This window comes from Glandiceps talaboti, chromosome 2, assembly GCF_964340395.1.
Source record: "Glandiceps talaboti chromosome 2, keGlaTala1.1, whole genome shotgun sequence".
Taxonomy (NCBI): Eukaryota; Metazoa; Hemichordata; class Enteropneusta; family Spengelidae; genus Glandiceps; species Glandiceps talaboti.
The window spans coordinates 30900884-30919721 of NC_135550.1; the positions used below are offsets into that span (position 1 = coordinate 30900884).

The window sequence follows — 18838 nt, forward strand, 5'->3', positions numbered from 1 at the left end:
TATATATATATATATATATATATATATATATATATATATATATATGAATATAATTGTATATATCAATGACTACTATTCCATGACCCCACCTTTCAGAATATCAGAATTTTCAAGGTACTCCCCATACACGCAAAACTTTGTTGTGCTTCAATTTTCTCAACCCCCCCCCCCCACCCTCCGTAAATTCTGCTCATTCACAAAGTGAATGTGATCCTTTTAAATTATTCTATAATATCTATGGCTCGTTAGTTACCCAGAATAAATAGCAGAGAAGAGGATTTGCCAAAGAAATCACCGGCACCCCGAGTAAGCTTCTACCCGTGTACATGTAGACAGTCGACAGTATCATGACATATATACACTATATGACGGAAGAGATTTGATGACAAACAAACAAACAAACGAACAAACAAACAAACAAAACTTTGTGGATTTCAACCATTCACTTTATTTTTTATTACATATTTGTCTCTTCAACCTCTGTACAATGTTGTGTAATTTCCATACTGAAAATTATCAAAATCAGTAAATCAATAAAAAATATTAACAATTTTCTCATATAAAAAATTAAGAAACTGTACGAAAATTCGGAAGCCCCAATTCATTCATGAAGAACAACTAAACATTGTACTCTTACGTCTGCCGTATCAGCTGCCACACTAAGGGGCCCGATAGGAAAGAAAAGTCTTGGACATTCGCATTAGAATAAAATGACAGATTGAAGTTAAAGAATACACCATTGGAAAGATTATGTAAGAGATTTCTAAAGCTATTGAGACCATTTCAAAAGCTACGAAAACGTTTGTTTCAATGCTTTCGAATATGACAATGTATCTCCACTTGTTTTGTTTACAGTTTTGCAAGGACGATAGACAAGTGTGACGTAATAAGGAAAACGGTCACGTGATTTCTAGCAGTTAACCTTGCTACCATATATGGTCATGATGTGTTGCCTTAAATCATGAGCAAACCAAGTTTGTACTAGTTCACAAGTTTTGAGACGTGAAGGTTACCTTTTTTGTTACTCAAGTGGCAAAGTAATTATAATCGATGTTTACTGAGAACTGAAGGAGGAGGAAGACTGAAAGAGTTTCAAGGAAATACATCATTCACATACTATTAAAATATAATGCTTTAATGGGAACGAAAACGAAGACCTGCTCCAAACTTAAACAACAGCATTTTGTTTATTTAATAAGAGAAACTTGTGGAAACCAAAGTAACTCACAAAATAATAGGTACCAGCCCTAAAAAAATACTTATATAGCATTTGACATAAACAATTTCATAAATATATTAATCTATGGCTTACTTTGATTAAAAACTTAAATGGCAGAATTATTAGACAGTGTTATTCATGCATGCATGTAGTAAACCAAACTAAACTGGAGTCTTTTCTCAAAAAATAATAAAAATATTACATGTCATAACTATTCAGAAATCACTCCTGAATATACATAATCTTTCCCAAGTCACAGTGGTTGAATATCCATCAAAATCTGTTGAAACTTATTTTAGTTAGTAGTAAGTTACAGAATTGAGTTGAGTAAGACATTGCACAAATGGCAGTGAATTTGCTTTTTCCCCCATCTAGCAAACAACACATATAAACCTGAGACGTTGTATGAACCGGTTATACACTGTAGCAATGTCACGAGATAAATACGTGATTTCAATATATCCGATCCAGCTTTTCATTATTAATAAATAGATGAGAAATGCCATGCAATAAATACTATTCAAATATAAATACATAGTTAGTTAGTTAGCCTCCTAACTTGAAATATACGTTACAATATCATGCAACGTGTAATAAATTCCGTTACTTCTGTAAAGTACTAACCACTTTAAAAGTGTCTGAATTACTGAAAAGTGGCCCCACTCTTACTCAGCCCAAGCGTTTATCTTCGACTTTGAATACCATAACAATTGCGCCCTCTACTGGCCATTGGGACTTCTAAAGCTTGCTGTGAAACTTTTGCCGAAACCAGCCTGAGACTTCGTGTCCGAACTCAGAAAGCTAGATTTCCTAGAGGGGAATTACATCATTGATAAAGAGAACTTCAGTGTCTCGTGACAATGCTACATATCCCTGTACTACTAAACAATCACTGTTCACGTGGTGACAAACATGCTGACGTCATCAGTACACGTCGTATACACAATAGTCCACGAACAAACTGGTACGTAAACACACTGGCATATACAATAGAATTTACAAGTGTCAATACTGGTGAAAAGATCGGTGCACATTCATAGAATATGATATGACATTGACGTCCTTTCAAAACACGATCACGTTATCAAATTGTACAAAACCTCAAAATATAGACCTCTCCTCTCAAGTCAAAAATAGCACCGTCTACCTCTAATTGTATGTTCTCTTTCTCTTTCAAATTCTTACAAAAAAACAACAATTGCATCTCTGTTCCTTGTACTTTTTTCACTCCTCGTTGTCACCTCAAAGTCAAAGCCAGAGAGAACATCGCAAAAGAGTCTAATTAGAGACAGAAATGGTTTGACGTCACTGGCATTGCAGTTACAACAGAATTGATATGACAAAGATTTAAGTGCCATGATATACAGAACTGTTGATTTGAAGCTCAAATAGAACTTTACTTCTTGTTTGAGTTGGATGAGAATTATTTTATCTCAAATTTTGATTTGAAAGACTGTCTTTGCTTCTTCATCGCTTTGGCATCGTACTTTGAGGATCATGATGTGAGGTCACCATGCATTTTCTATACCCCTGACAAGTTAGCAGTTTACAGAGCTATCAGATTTTGGACAGAATCAGGACTCGATAAATCACTACTGCTTTGCTCTACCTTTATTACTTCGTTGCCACACGATGTGTTGCTGATCAGAGTAGAACTTGGCAGAGTTTCTGTGTCCATTGGGAAAGTAAACATGCTCGATGTCGGTGTCACAACTTCTGTGGTCGGTGTTTCAAGGGAACTTGTCTTTGCCAGTGATGTGGACGTTGAAAATACTGGGGTGCTGAGAGCCATTGTGTACATGTTGAAGTTGTTGTGTGCCATTTTACACATTGGTTTGTGAGCTTGAAGCAGGAATTCGAGTTGTTCTTTTTGCTTTTCTAACTTGGCAATCTCATTCTGTAAAGTAGCATTTTTCTCTTCCCAGTCTTCGGTTTCCTGTAAGACAGAATGTCAAATATATTTAATATCTATGTTTACATTACCTATTCGTTGTTGTCAACATGTCTTAATTCTGCCTTAATTTCCTCTTTCAAAGTCATGCGATGACGACACAGTAAAATGTTTTGACGCCAAGAAACATTCATTATGATGTGTGAAATTGCTTTGGGTTGAAACGGTCATATTCACACTGAAGGATAAAACTTATGTTTATGCTCCTCAACATTTTGAAAAATTATAATAACGGACATTTTACTTACATTTACAAGCAGATTCGTCTGGTCAACACGCTTCTGACGACATTTGGCAGCAGCGACTTTATTTCTCTCCCTTCTAACCCGTCTCTTATCACGTTCGTCTCTACTCAGCTGAGGACAAAATAGAAATAAAGCCGAGGTCAGCACTGAATTGTAAGCATAACAGGGTCAAGTGAAATTCATCGGGCCATTGATCTTAAAGGTTTTAACGAGCCTTACATAGACTATTACGATTAAATACAACTGTAAATCTACATCGTACGACGACTGTTATAACAGAACAAGTACTAAAATAAAACTATCGGGAATAAAACACGTTTATGTGATTAATAGTGACACCGTTTGATCTAACATAAATTTAGAATACACAGAACATATCTGAACTCATTTAATATATAATCAGAATGACATCATTTCTTACTTGTAGCGTGAACAGGAAGTTATATATTATTGCTAAACGTCTCGAGATGCTGAGATATTCTGCGCACAATTTCTAACGTTTTCTTTTAATCTCTAAACGTGGGCGGCCATGGTATTTCACTATCATTGTAACATAGCCTGATTACGGCACTTACGATTCCGTTTAATCTTTCATATCCTCCTGATATGAGAGGTTGAACGGAATATACCTTAAGCGCCGTAAAAAAATGGCTAAACATAACGAGTCTTTGGAAGCAACGATAAAGTTCCTGTTCGTCCGGTGCTCTCAAATTTATGAATCCGACAGAATTTACCACAAATAGGAGTTTTTAATTTCCGACGAAATTTTGAATGGCTGGTTCGAAAAGAAAGATTACGAATTGTAAACAAACTGAGGTCTTTAAAATCCCCTAAACAGCGTCCTTCTTTGAAATCTTGCAATAGACTAGTATTACAACTAACTTCCTACGTTGAAAATGAAAACCCCGGAAGTAGACGTTTACAATACCATACAAAAGAACGTCCACGCCGTGCTATCATAGCATACAATCGATTCGCAGTTATTAGGGTAACACGACCCACGAAGCCGCACCCAAATGAAATGAGACACGCCCATACTACATAAAAAATATTACATCATCGCTAAAATTTTAGATAACTTGAATATGAGCATGATAATTTTTATATAATATGCCGATAAATATCCGAATCATCATCGGAACTTTATACGATGTCGTTGACCTCAACATGTGTTGTGACTCACACCCAATCACGTAAGGTTCCAAAATTATAAATTATTCATAAAATTAATGGATATAGTAACACCTATGATAATGTGCACACTGTTAATTATATATGGCAGGTGGTCACACTGGTTAACTCCCAGTTTTTCGATCATTCAAGTTGAACGCCCACGCGGATGAGAAGGAAAGCTGATGATGAGTCAGCATTTTCAATGGGCCTTAAATGTTACCTCAGATGCATACAGAGTTTCCTTTCTTTCTTTCATTAATTTTTTTATCTTTTCCCAAGTCGCTTATTTTTTTTCTTAGCGTTTTTCCTTAGATTTCTTTTTGACAAACGAATTAAGTCTAAGGAGTTAATATTAATGCTGATCGCAAAGGCAGATTAAATGTACAAACTAGGAGAAAAAAAGCGATGACTCAGCATGTTTGGATGACTAGTTTTTTTGGCCATGAATCAACTTCTACTCGCGATGTACTACTTGAATTTAGTGAATCACTCGATACTATTTCAGTCACTTTTACTTATGATTTCTCTCTTCAAGAATCTTTTAGGTCACATGTTCTACGTGGGGTGATTCATTCATCTATCTTTTTTTCACTCTTTCCATTACTAAATAAACTGTTGCTCCCAATGACTAAAACGTCCATATTCAATCAATCCAACCAACCACTTCGTCTAAATATCACAAAACTCAATTTAATTTATCCCACCCACTTGTTAAGTAGTGAAAGCCCTAGAGGCAAACGACGGAAAGGACAATTTTTACACCAAAAAGGGAGTGGTTCTATAGTAGTAAAGGGTGTGTCTGTTTCCATGGTGATGTGGGTGGAGTGTAACAGAACAGGAATGCAAGCGTACAAACTCATTTATAATAACTGTAATTTTGCTACCTCAGTCATGCTTATATATTTAGAAATGTGTCATTTTCTAATCCCAGAATGTGTTCTTACCTCAGTGTCAGGTATTCTCCTCCTCAGTGGCCCTGTCAATGTCATGTTGACCTTTCCCAAACCACAATAGTCATCATTGCTTGTCACGCTTGATAAACTTGGTGCTGGTGATGAGTTATTACTAGCTCTGCCACTGCTTGTACCATCACGACTGTTGACTGACCGAACTGAGTTGTCTTTAGCGAAATTGGAGATTACTGGTGGGGTGAACCCTCCACCATGGATGAAATTGTCATTTGGTATGCTGTTTATTTGATTGAATAACCAAGGACTGTTGCTCGGAGCACTGGTTGGGGTTGTACCCGTCATTGTTGACAGTGTGGAGGCGCTCGTATGAAGTGAAGGGGCAAATGTTGATATATCCATTAAATCTTGAGATTCAGTGTAGTCCTAATGATTTAACAAGAGAGGTGAAACAAATTAATTCACTGGAATCTACATGTATTATCCACACACATTACACAAACTTAGGAAAGCAGATTTTTGTAGTTAAACAAAACACAATTATGGTATTAATACAATTGTCATTAAATCTCCTGGCCCTTATTTTCCTGTGTTAAATACTCAATAAACGTTTATAGACATGCTAATTTTAAAGACATTTTCATCTTCAAATATTATACACCTCTAACTGTACTCGTGAATTGAAATTTCCAAGACAGAAAGTCTTTGAACACAGTCGTTGAAAACTAAGTTAAAACGCGAGAAAGTGAGAGTATATATATATAATACTTGTATAGTATTTCACACATTTCCACGATTTTCTCAGACAACGATGACCTCAAAATGCTAAGTATCTCTGTAAATTAAAATATTAAAATTCAGGTGCGCATACGATGAGGTTACTGTATATCGGCACGCACGCTATATCTATCACACGCCATAAATGCTTGACCTAGAATATTACATACCCCACGACGATCATACGTTGTTGTGTACGGTGTAATTCTTCTTCGGTACATGCCGACTAATATAATCAACTTTGAAATTTCACAAATAATACGAATCTTTCAGACTTAGTCAATATACTGGACTAGTATTGGTACGGTTCAGTTCACTACGATCTCCACTTGAAATACTAGTCACTACGTATACGTTCACTGATAGACTACCAATCTCGACACCTACTTCCGAGGATCGGTTCGGAGAATTCCAACCGACCTTTTGTATTTCCGGATTCTAAGTTCAATATCAGGGCGACTTCCAGTTGCGTAATAGATAAGGGGTGACTGTCCGATCGGTGAAACCCCCTCGCAACCGGATGTGGTTAAGCAACACGAGAAAAAAGAACAACAACACCCGTCCCGTGTTTACAACTACTTCCGTACAGAGTGGTTAGCCAGGCACGCGACCATACAGGTCGAAGGCAAAGCCGCGTACGGTTACAACTATCAGTTATTTCGCACTGTCTTTTCAAATTGTGGCCTATCAAACATAAATGTGTTTTACGATTATTAAAATAAAGACACCCTACCTTTGCGTCTGCAGGTATTACTCCAGTCGCCATAGAAGACAGAACGTCAGCGACTACGAACTGTGCTTCGTCATGTACGCTCGTTGAAATGGTATTATCTGGTTGCACGGTGCCAGGCATGTTGTACATATTCACGATAAAACGGTCGCTCAAAATATCAGCGGTGCTCAATTTCGATTTCTGGAACTTATGCTCTTTTTTGTTGTTGGGCGTCGTCTATACTTGGATACTAGTATTCAAATTAGTACGATTCTGGAACAATATCGCAGCTATCCTCTAGTAGTGGAGTTTTCACGATGAGTCATTCGTCTTGTACTGGGATTTTCCAGTCAAAGCGTATATATACTAGAAGGACTCGCGTCGACTATTCTATTTTTAGCCTATGATCTCATATGACATCATTATCACGTGACCAAAATCAGTTGGGAGAATCTACACGAATATCAGATTAGTTTGCAAATACTACGTACAAAAGACAGAGTTAAAACTGACAATTTCCGACAATGCTTCCAATTGTAACAGTCATTGCTCTCAACATACTTATATCGAATGTGATTTACCAATGCAGAAGTATGTAGAAATTGTAGAAATTTCATTTAAAATACGAGGCCATCGCATGTTCTCATTACAGAATCTCTAGATTGTTCGCCGTATTTATAAACATGTGACCCTTCACCCGCTTACGTCAATATCAGCCAATGAATTCGAAGAACAGAATAATGAATGACGTCTTTCACTGCGGTGTTATTTACTCCGTGACGCAGATAAACAATCTCATTCCCAGGCAACGTATTGTAACAGCTACAGCGAGGCAAATAAAAATACTCGGATATTGTAATACACCACAAGCAAAGTTTCCAAATTTGGAAAGTACATGCCTCTAAAATCCTAATTTTAGAAATATATACACAATAATGAGCAAAAGTTCATTATAATATGAAAATAATTGGGTGAATTGGAATTGCAAATGAGACAGACATGCTCGCGGGAGGTATCACTGGATCGTGTTTCATTGACTGCCAAGGTTTGCACTATACAGTGAAGGAATGTCATGGCTCGTTATTTGTCGTAAATTTAACCTTTCAGGCTGTAACCGATGAAATGACGATTTTTCCATGGAATAATTCCCACGTGTAGCACAAGTCGTAGTAGTCACATTTTGACGTTTTTAACCTTAATGTCTGAGGCAAACACAAAAATTAACGAATAAATGCCGCTATAACTTGGCTTAGAGTAAATCGTAACCATAAACTGTGTTTAAATTCGCATCATGACGGTGAATTTCTCGCCAACCACCTTCATGTCATTTTATTTACTCCCTACGGCTAAAGAATTTAGTAGCATGCGATTTTTAAATTTTCTGTTATTTATTTATTTATTTATTTATTTTTTATTTATTTATTTATTTATTCATTCATTCATTCATTCATTCATTCATTTGTTTGTTAGATTGTTTGTTTTATTATCTATACATTTACCTTTATTCTTTCTAGGCCTGTATAATTTATTTTTGCTCAGTAGGCGGCGTTGGGATTATAGCCCCTAAATATATAATTTTGCCTTATATGATATTGCAGAATACGAATCGAATTAAATATAGTGATATAGTGGGATATTTCGCAAGTAGCATTGAAATGACGAGTATTAAGTGAAAGGTGCTACTTCACAGTCTAGTACATGTATGTACGTGAATTACTACGAAAGTGGCCTTCTACTAGTATGTCAGAGTACATGTAAACATGGTAAACATTCTGTTACGTCCTTTGGCCTCGTTTTCACCGAGGGATATCCTGTTAGGGTGAGGTTTTTTTTTTTTTTGTTTCTCATCTCCAATGGAAAAGACAGATGGGGCGGGCGGGCGAAATAAAAAAAAAGGGGGGCAAGAAAAAAAATCTGTATTTTTTCAGTTCTATTCTCTCTCCTTTCTGTCCTGGCAGTCTCTATACAACTTCTTTTCTCTTCTCTTTATTGAATTCCTTGTTACAAGTCTCTTTCCTCCATTTTAGCAAGGTTGACAAGTCCGTAGAACAATTTTGTAAGAAGATGATTGAATACTTAACATCCTGATGGGTGTATATCTGTAGCCATGAACTATTGTATGATTTTATCAGGAGTACTAATGCATTCGTCCTATTAATCAAAGTGGCATTGACATCGCTAACAATTTTTTCAAGTTATCCAATTTGAACTTCAGTGTGTAACTTTTTGAAACACTTACGTGATTGTCATCAGTGTGCGAGATGAATTTTCACTTATATAAATCATTACTTCTATGAAACATTTTTCTTCAGTGTGAACTTGTCAAAATAATCCACCAGATAACATGTAAACATTTCTAGAACTCAGAACTCCTTTGGGATTTACTGTTTAAAAGTAATTAAAAGTAATAATGTAAACCTCGGAATTATGCATGTCATGGGTCATGAAACGCTATGGAGTCGATCATTTCCCCGATGATACACAACTGATTTAAAGCTTAAAACTGGTCAAGAAATTAGGAATGCAGTATGACTTTTACCAATTTTAAGCATAATTTTGAAAATGATGGAAATATTCTGAGCTATTATTACATTGCAGCTAAATGTACTGTGCGACAGTATTAATTTCGAGCCCTGTCCCTCATCAAACCTCAACGGCCTTAGACACATGCTGCTCTGATGTAACAAAGGGGGTGGGGGTGGGGGGTAGACGGCAGTGTTCTGCCAAGGTTTCCAACAAGTGGGGACAAAGGCCCCTTGGTTGCAAAAAGTGGTGCCATTTGACAGGGAGTGGGGTCAATTATTATTGTCTATGAAATATTCGTATAAATTATCTCAGACCACTATAGAGATACTGTGGTCTGAGATATTCCATTACGTATAGACCATTACCTAACTACATAAAAAAATTCCATTCATAATAACAGTTCCCAGTAAGCTATTTTTGAAAATTGTGTACTACACATTACACCTTATAAAAAGAAGGCAATTAAGATTATGTAATTTTAAGTCATTTCTACAGAGTATATTATATATTATTTAGAAAGATTGGACAGCCAGGTAGTCACAATTTTTAATCTGGATATCAATGAATAGCAGCGCTCAAATTTATAATTCCCTTTTTTCAGACAAGGACAAAGAACAACTTCAAAATAAGTCACAGTGAACATATGATTGAATAAAAACTTTGAGAAATCCTAAACTTGTAACCACTTGTTTCATTTTTAAAATTGTTAGTACACTGCTGTATTTATCATTCCCTTTTCAAATTCATGACATTTTGAAGAAAAGAAAACTTTAAGAAGTACCAAATGCGAACGAAGAACTTACAAATAATAGTCAAACAAACTTTAAAATAATTTATTTTTTATTAATTAACCGTTACTGGCTGTGTATCATGATTTGGTCCTGCTATATCAAATGACAGCATAGTTACATACCGTAAACTTGCAATGATACGGAAAGCTGACATTAGGTGTCCTTGAAACTCAGAACATGAATCTTTAACTAAAATTATCAACAACGTCAAAGTTGGGATGCTTTGTAAATACCACTGTAATTATTTTCTGATTTGCACAACAAGTTCGTTCTTCATGTCTGACCGGGCGCACATGCATCGGCCGTCTATAGTGGCCATGTCAGTGATTACGCATTGATTCAGTGCCCAGCATTCACATGTGTCACTGTCAACATCATGCAACAAGATCCCCTAACACAGCTTTTTCGGAATCAAAATACACATGTACTCATTTAATTTAACCCATCAACAAATGGAAATCACAACCTGTCCCATAAATTTGGTTTACTAAGGCTTCTGAGCTGTGGCAGATAGATGTTCCGGTAGCAAGTTCAGTGTTTCGCACGTCAGTGAGTAGGTCAGAGGTCACGACAGTGACGGTAGACAAAACATGTGACGAGAGACGTCCATTTCGACGTCTCGTCTACTCCCTCTAATGTTTCAATTTGTTGATAAAGTTTATCAAAGTTGATCTTTTTGTGGCATTTTTATGTTAACAATAGAACTGCGCGTTGTCACTGTATCTTATATGATGTCAACAAAACTTTCCCTTACGCAGTCAGTATACTTCTTGTGGGATTGACGTTGAGTCAGAGCCTGGCCTGGTCTAGCTGCAATAATTGTAGCGTCTTGTTGCGGTTTTGTGGGTTTTTTCGTCTGTTTTGGTGACTTTTTAAGTTTTTGTGTTTAACCCGCACCTAACGTTAGGTGCGGGTTAAACACAAAAACTTAAAAAGTCACCAAAACAGACGAAAAAAACCACAAAACCGCAACAAGACGCTACAATTATTGCAGCTAGGCCTGGTCCGGCCGTGGACTTAGATAATTTTGATGTCTGCCGTAAAATGAATGCGCCAAAGCGACGCAAGGTGGGACAATTATTGCGTCATTTGTAATTTATGGGGGCCAATGTCGCAAGGTCGTGGCCTCGGCAGAACTGGTCTAGGACGCCATGAGGAACCTTACAATTTTGCTGTGCTATGGGGTCGGTCGGAAATAAAAAAACTTTTTTTTTTCTGATGTCGGAGCTGCAAATCAGGGTCGGTCGGGAGATGAGAAACAGAAAAATAAAAAGGGCCGCCCTTACTTGCTTGAATGACGTAGATAGCCATATTTCCAGGGACTAGTGAAACATTATTTTTATATTGTTCACCCATACTTTATTTAGAGTCAATTCTTCGGTATTTCCAGAAGGTCAAGTTTGTTTAACGTAGCTTGTGTTAAATCTCTATTTTTGGTAGTGTGTTTGTGGAAGGTCAAAGTCATGCAGTGGGGCATGTGTGATATTGTGTGAGCACTGAGATATAGGATAGAGCCATAGATCATAGTACTTGAAGGGGCTGGAGTACGAGTACAGAAAACTAAGCCCTGGGAGCTTGGCTTCAATAAAGTGTACCAACGTGTAGTTTTATCTCAAAACTGCTAAATTGAGTTTATTCTGCAAATTGTAGCTCACATCACTCAAATATGCGGCCCCTTAATTTTAACCTCCAGCAAAATCGAAGTGTTGTTCAGCTAGTTAGCCTCGACGACAAACAGACATGTGATACCCCACCCCCACACACAAACTTCCTCATCTGTTTTAAATGACTGGAGCTTATTATGACAAAAAGTGTACAATTTCTTCTAATATATTCAATACATGTAATAATAACGTGTTGGTAGTCCGACAGTAGGCCATCACCACTGACTTTGTTATAGTAGGTCAGGGCCAGTTTCACCCAATTTCCCAGTTAGGCCTACATTATATTTTCCGTTTCAAATGTGCAATTTTCTATAACCATTCCAGACGTAAGTATCCAGTAGGATTTATTGCTTAGAACGTTACCTTGTGGATATTCCAGAATATCTCATTGCACCCCCCGGGGCGGGGGCGGGGGGCAGAAACCGTTGATGGAAGTAGACTCTAACCTGAAAAGACTTAATTTTGGGACCTGTTGTTATCCGAATGAACTCTTACTATATGTGTTAATTGTGAAAAAATAAAGTTTATAATTCAAAACAAATGCTTGTGTAATTTAAGTCAATATGCCAATTTCATGAATGTGCCGCGGAAACCACACTTGAAGTCCCACGTATCAATAGTACTCAATGTACAACATCAAGTAGGAGTATTGCTCGCTCAGACATTTACCTTACTTTAACGATCACTTTCTATTAAATTCGATTTCCTCGCGGTTTTGTTGTGGGCGGAATCATGATGCCCTGTCATGGGAAACATCCTTACACTTGCGACATTATATTTTGCTCACTTATGCTTCCTTACTGAGCAGTGATCACCATTATTAACATGTACCTGTGCATCATTCAACACTTTATGTGGGCCTATATTTAACGACTGAAGACAAAGGGTGTTTTTGACATCAACGAAAGCTTCGAGTTGCTTCGAAGCTGTTCCTGTTGTCACCATGACGATGACAGAGTAGACCATAATTCATCCCAGATAATTAAACAAATGTTTCAATTTTTGTATAGTTTTTTTCTTTAATCACAACAAACTCGTAAAATAGGACAGAGTGGTTGATTCTAGTTCTGTATAATACTATAATAAGACGCCTTTCGAGACAGGGGAGAAAAATCCGCAACTGAAATTTGATTACCGAGTCTGGCATGTATGTAAAAAAAATGAGATTGTCTACCGTGACCTTTCCAAAACGATATTGGAATATCATAGAAATTATAATTGGGCAAGTAAAATGTTAGCTTAAAATCTGTATTTTACTATGCCATCTAGTGATCCTTCCTTCACAGCATGATCGTTTCAGTTTTGGAACGGATATTATATTAGCCTGTAGCGGACTGCTGTACATGTGTGTTACGGAGTAATTTATACCGTACACAATTTAATATCAGCGCCATGAAACTGACATGCATATGTCCACGCTACTCAGTATATGTTCGTGCCCTTTCTCGTAATATGGCTCCACAAATTCACTAATCTATGCTAACAATGGATAACACAGCTTTGACTCGAGTAAACTACGGTAAACTGCTTTATTGCGACTACATTAACGTATTCCCATGGGTTACATGTGTCTAGATGTATGGAGATGTGTAAGCATGCGGAGGCAGTCAATGGATGGTTATCGTACGTGGGAGGCCTTGAACGAATGGCCTTCACTCCTTTATACGTTCAATACAGCATGTAAAATACAATGTGAAATGAAACATGAGATAATGGCTATGTTCACGATAGATGTTCTAGTTTTCCAACGCAATTTAGTTCCTCCTGTGCTTTATGAATTGTTTGTTTCAAATCATTATAGTAAATAGCTTTAAGATATAGTACATTAATTAAAGTGTAATCAGTTTCATCTAGGTAAATTTATATTCAAATTTTCATGATTAGGTTACCCTTTAACCCATCGCCTTTTATAGTGAAATTTAAGCTTTTATTGTGACGCCACTTCCGAACTGTCTGTTTCGAACTGTGAGGAAATGGCATTGAACAACTGTATCTGATTGTATCTAACAGTGTGTACACATGTAAGCGTATGTATGTGTATGTATGTATGTAAGCGTATGTATGTATGTATGTATGTATGTATGTATGTATGTATGTATGTATGTATGTATGTATGTATGAATGTATGTATGTCAGTGTATGTATGTATGTATGTATGTATGTATGTATGTATGTATGTATGTATGTTTGTAGGTATTATATCGAGTATTTTTAATTCAGATAAGCTTAGACTCCTCCACTTGAAACAGTCGTTAAACAATTTTATTTGCATCTACCAACATTTATTACCTTCTTCATCAAGCATTCTCACAAAACTATATCTAAAATTAATAGTGTGAGTAAAATCTAGCGTCCTAATATTAGTACAGTCAATTATATGTATATGATAATCCGAAGCTTCATCAAGGTATCAGTTTTCAGCGACGCTTGAATGTTGGACGATAATTTTCAACCCAAGGTCAATTTAAGCACATGATATCACTTCAAATAATACCGACGTACAGCAATGGTATTTTCGACTTCATTCTCTGACCGTCGACCCAAGGTCACCAAACCGGGGACATCAGAGGGCTGGCGAAGTACATTTTGTACTTCAGTTTTAGCCAAGTCTCTTTTCTTCCAAGCGACTCGAGTTTGACTGGGAGACTAAAAAAAGTCCTTTTCGCGGAGTTCCAAAAGAAACAGTAACAGCACAATGACGAGTAACCTCGGGTTATTTTCAGTGTTGCCTAAGGTTGAACATTTTCAGACTCTGGACTGTTCGGCAAACTTATAATAAGTAAATAATATTATATAATAATTACTTTATTCGTCATGAAAAACATGAGATTTCCTTTGCATTGACAGGAACTACACAGCTACATAGATTACATTTACTCAAATAATAATCCATGAAAAGTAAAGATTACAATAAATACAAATAAATATTAAATACATTTAGTAGTGATTACATGTTATCAATGATATTGCACGAAACTAAACTTAAACCTGTTTGTACGTGCATGTGGTACTATGAGGCGACGGCCCCTTGGGAGATATTCATATTCTGTATGTAGTAGATGTGTTGAATCTTTGATAATTTTTGTAGCAGTCCTAACCACTTTGTCTTTATACAATATGGAGTTTCAGATAGTTGGTAGATTCCATTATCAACTGATTTTCTGCAAATATTTCTGGGACTGTTTAGATCGTGTTTAAGATAGTTAGGCAGCATATCATAGAAGGCAGTGTTACTTAGCATAGCTGAGAACTGTATAGATGGTTGAATTGTAGAACATAGCAATGATATTGAATTGAATTGAATTGAAATTTATTCCCCACAAGAAATAAACATACAGAAAAGAAATAAATGATAACATCCTAAAGGAAAATGATTTTAAGTTGTGGGTGAGAGACTAGAAAATAGTTTTCGGAAAACTAATCGAGTCTAGCCACTCAATTTCCAAAGCATAGAATTGCATATCATAAAAAATGTTGTGACTGTAGTTGCTCAAATTAACACTGATTGCATAGTCAGAAAACAACTAACAACAATTGTTTGCATTAATAAGAAAACAGAAAAACGAAATGTACATGTAAATTGGAGCATAATGAAAACACAAATAAATAATAACCTTAATATGTACTTAGAATCCAGTGCTTATATTTTGATTTAAACCTAGCCCTGTTGGGGATATTTCTGATATCATTGGGTATTTTGTTCCATAGCATGGGACCGACAAATTGAATTGAAGACTGGCCAAGTCGGCTAGTATATTTTGGAACATGAAGATCTCCTTTTAATTTACAGCGAGTATTACGATCATGTGAAATAAAAGAAAAGTAGTTATGGAAGATAGGTGGAAGATTATTGTTTAGTGCATCATGCACAAAAATACCTACTTGAAACTCATATTGTTTATATATGTCAAGAATATCAAATATTGGAACGATCATTTTATATTTCTCATGGCCCTTACATAATCAACCTTTTATTTGCCCTTTTCAGCTGATTTTACACGTGTTGAGCAAAGAACAATTTATCATCGACCATACAACTAAGATATTTATACACTGATGTTTTTTCGACTTACATATCATATTGTTAATTTGAACACGTTGTTTTTGTTGTTTTATGATAGCATGCATACATAAGACTTCGGAGTAAACATAGCCCAGAGACTCGATAGGTTAGAAAGTACTATTTAGCACAAGTCCCTGGGCCGCGAGTTATCAGGTAAGTATAAAGTATATGTCAGAAGACAAAATCGTAATCTAAGATACGTTCAATTATTTACTTTGACAACTCCGCCATGATGTAAGTGGTTGCCCCATGGGGTCATTGGCCCCCTGTTACCTATCTCACAAGAATATGAGTCTGGCGTGTTTTACATGTAAGTTCCATGTCAACGTACACCTAATTTCAAGGTGTCAGTATTTCCTAAACTACAATATAATGTTTACGATGCTACACAGTGGCAAACATCCTGTACACAGATAGTAGGTTTTCGTAAACAAATTCCTCCGGTATTACACACTACGTATATATGATAATGAACGATGTCACCACTCCGTTTCGGGTCGCAATAGGGAGGGGGAGAGGGGTAATGGTCGCAAAATCCTTGTGACTATGACTTGGTGATCACGAAGTGGTCCTCTTACAACATTTTGTAGAAAGGGTAACTGACGCACCCGTCCTCGTTTACAAAGTAATTCCATAGTAACAGCGTCAGTGTTTATTTTAGGGTCTATACGGGGCACTTCATCCAAACGTAAATCATAGGTATATGCAGGTACATACGTTGAACGCGTGAGGTCTGACGTCAAACGTTGCTAAGTAAACAGTGTAGCAGCCCGATATGACGTCGATTACTACAAAAATATCACACGGGTGTATGTGTGCATGTGGTGTAACATATTGTCGTAATCAACCTCACGCCACCTGTACCATAAATCTCATTGTGCAATAGTCCATATTTCGCTTTACATCTGGTTCACCATCACTGTGACAGTAGAGTGAATTTAAAATATGTTTTCCCTGCAACTCTTGGGTTTCAAAGTCGAACCCGCCGTGTAAAGCATGTTGTCGAAGTAATCGTTTTTAGCTACTACTACTACTACTACTACTACTACTACTACTACTACTACTACTACTACTACTACTACTACTACTACTACTACTACTAGTAGTAGTAGTAGTAGTAGTAGTAGTAGTAGTAGTAGTAGTACTAGTAGTATATTTTTGCAATGTATGACGAGGACAGGTAAATGCGGCAAACGGAACTTCGTGTTGCTTTGCACATGCTGTGACTTGGTCCATTTTCTTTGCTTCCAGCTGTGATGTTTAACCACAGACAAGGAAAGGACCTTTTCTGTGATGTACTCGAACAGATTATTTGGTGGAGGGTCTATGAGCAGATAGCACCGAAAAGGAATATAATGTTTCTTTCTGTTGTTACAGGGTTTCCTGGCCAGGTACCCTGATGACTAAACGCGGGTCAGGAAGTAGTTATACAGGATGGTATACTCGTATTTAGCTTTGTGTGTGCTACAGTAACTGTACATGTTATGTTATGTTATGTTATGTTATGTTATGTTATGTTATGTTGTGTGCAGGTGTAGTTCCGTTCAATATTGTAAAATATACCTGGATAAACAAAATATGAACTGTGTTGTTACACGAATTACAACAAAATTGTTGTTACACCGAGTATAACTGGATTGCGCTCGGCAACTTTCTTTCAAACCTAATTCGTAACCTTTTGGACTGGCTTGAGTGATTGGCTATGTCGGTTTTGATTATAGATTCATCTCATGTGACGATAACTCGTTCGACGGTTCGAGAACAATGATTTTTTGTTTTCCGTACCAGGGAATACAAGCTATTTTGTCGTCGGTACATTATATTATTGACAAACATTCCCAGTAAATGAAATATCTTCTATTAAAACACGCGGCTTCGTGTACAATGCAATTCTAGGCAATGCAACAGGTCGTGCGTTGTACAGTCAGTGAAGTGAAGAGTAGACTTGTTGACGTGACCGGATTGCTGGGAATGGACCACATATTCTAACAATGAACACTATAAAATGTGCCTGTCTCTAGTTTGAGGAAACGGATCCCGGACTACCCTGTACAATTGTTGCCAATGTAATCAAATACAGGAGCAACTCAAAGTATTCGTTTATGACAGTGCATTAAGGGAGCCTTCGGTAATTACAAGGAGGAGAACTGGGGGGGGGGGGGCATGGCCCGGGCTGTTGCATACAAGATGACCCCCCCCCCCCGACTCCGTTGTGCTAAAAAGTGACCCTCCCACAACTTCCTGTAAAAAATGAACCCTGGAGCTTTAAGTAAATGAATAATATTTTAGATAAAAACAAAATCATCTATGGCGATTTCAATGCCGGGTTTTCGTAAAAGACTGTGCAATACAGGTTTAGGGGAACATTTCGAATCGAAGCTGTTGGTAGATATGGGGGGGGGGGGGCAATAATACAGTTCATATTACGTGCATTTTATTCCAAAAAAGATCATTTGCTAAATACCCCAATTTACTTGTATCGATGGGACCCAGATTGACTTTTGAAAACCAAATTTTCGATAGCATACTTGTAATTTTCGATAAAAGATCACAGAAAATGCTGATGTCACAGTTTTCCACAAGTTGCTTAGTATTACATTTAAATTAATGTCACGTTTAGAAAGCGAGGAAGAACACATCAAAATTCTCTCCGTGATGATTCGACTAGATGATTACATTTTGTGACTGTTTTACATGATTCATGCAGCTCTCGTTGGGTGTTAGTCAACACAAGCCGAGCAAGGCAGCATTTAGAAGGTGACCTACATAGCCACTATCGAACCACAAACGGGTCGTGTAGTATGTGAGT

At 36.9% G+C, this 18838-nt stretch overlaps 1 protein-coding gene across 2 annotated transcripts; it reads right to left on the minus strand.

Moving 5' to 3' along the window:
• Positions 1-430: 430 nt before the first annotated feature.
• Positions 431-7332, minus strand: LOC144453499 (uncharacterized). Of its 2 annotated transcripts, none has more exons than XM_078144809.1 (4): positions 7007-7332; positions 5533-5922; positions 3419-3526; positions 431-3155 (listed from the first exon to the last, which is right to left on the minus strand). In XM_078144809.1, exons 1-4 carry the CDS (start codon positions 7133-7135, stop codon positions 2766-2768), a joined length of 1017 nt encoding a protein of 338 aa, XP_078000935.1. In that variant the 5' UTR covers positions 7136-7332; the 3' UTR covers positions 431-2765. The 2 variants fall into 2 exon arrangements, with proteins under 2 accessions (XP_078000935.1, XP_078000936.1); XM_078144810.1 differs by lacking the exon at positions 7007-7332 and adding an exon at positions 6444-6636.
• Positions 7333-18838: the final 11506 nt, after the last annotated feature.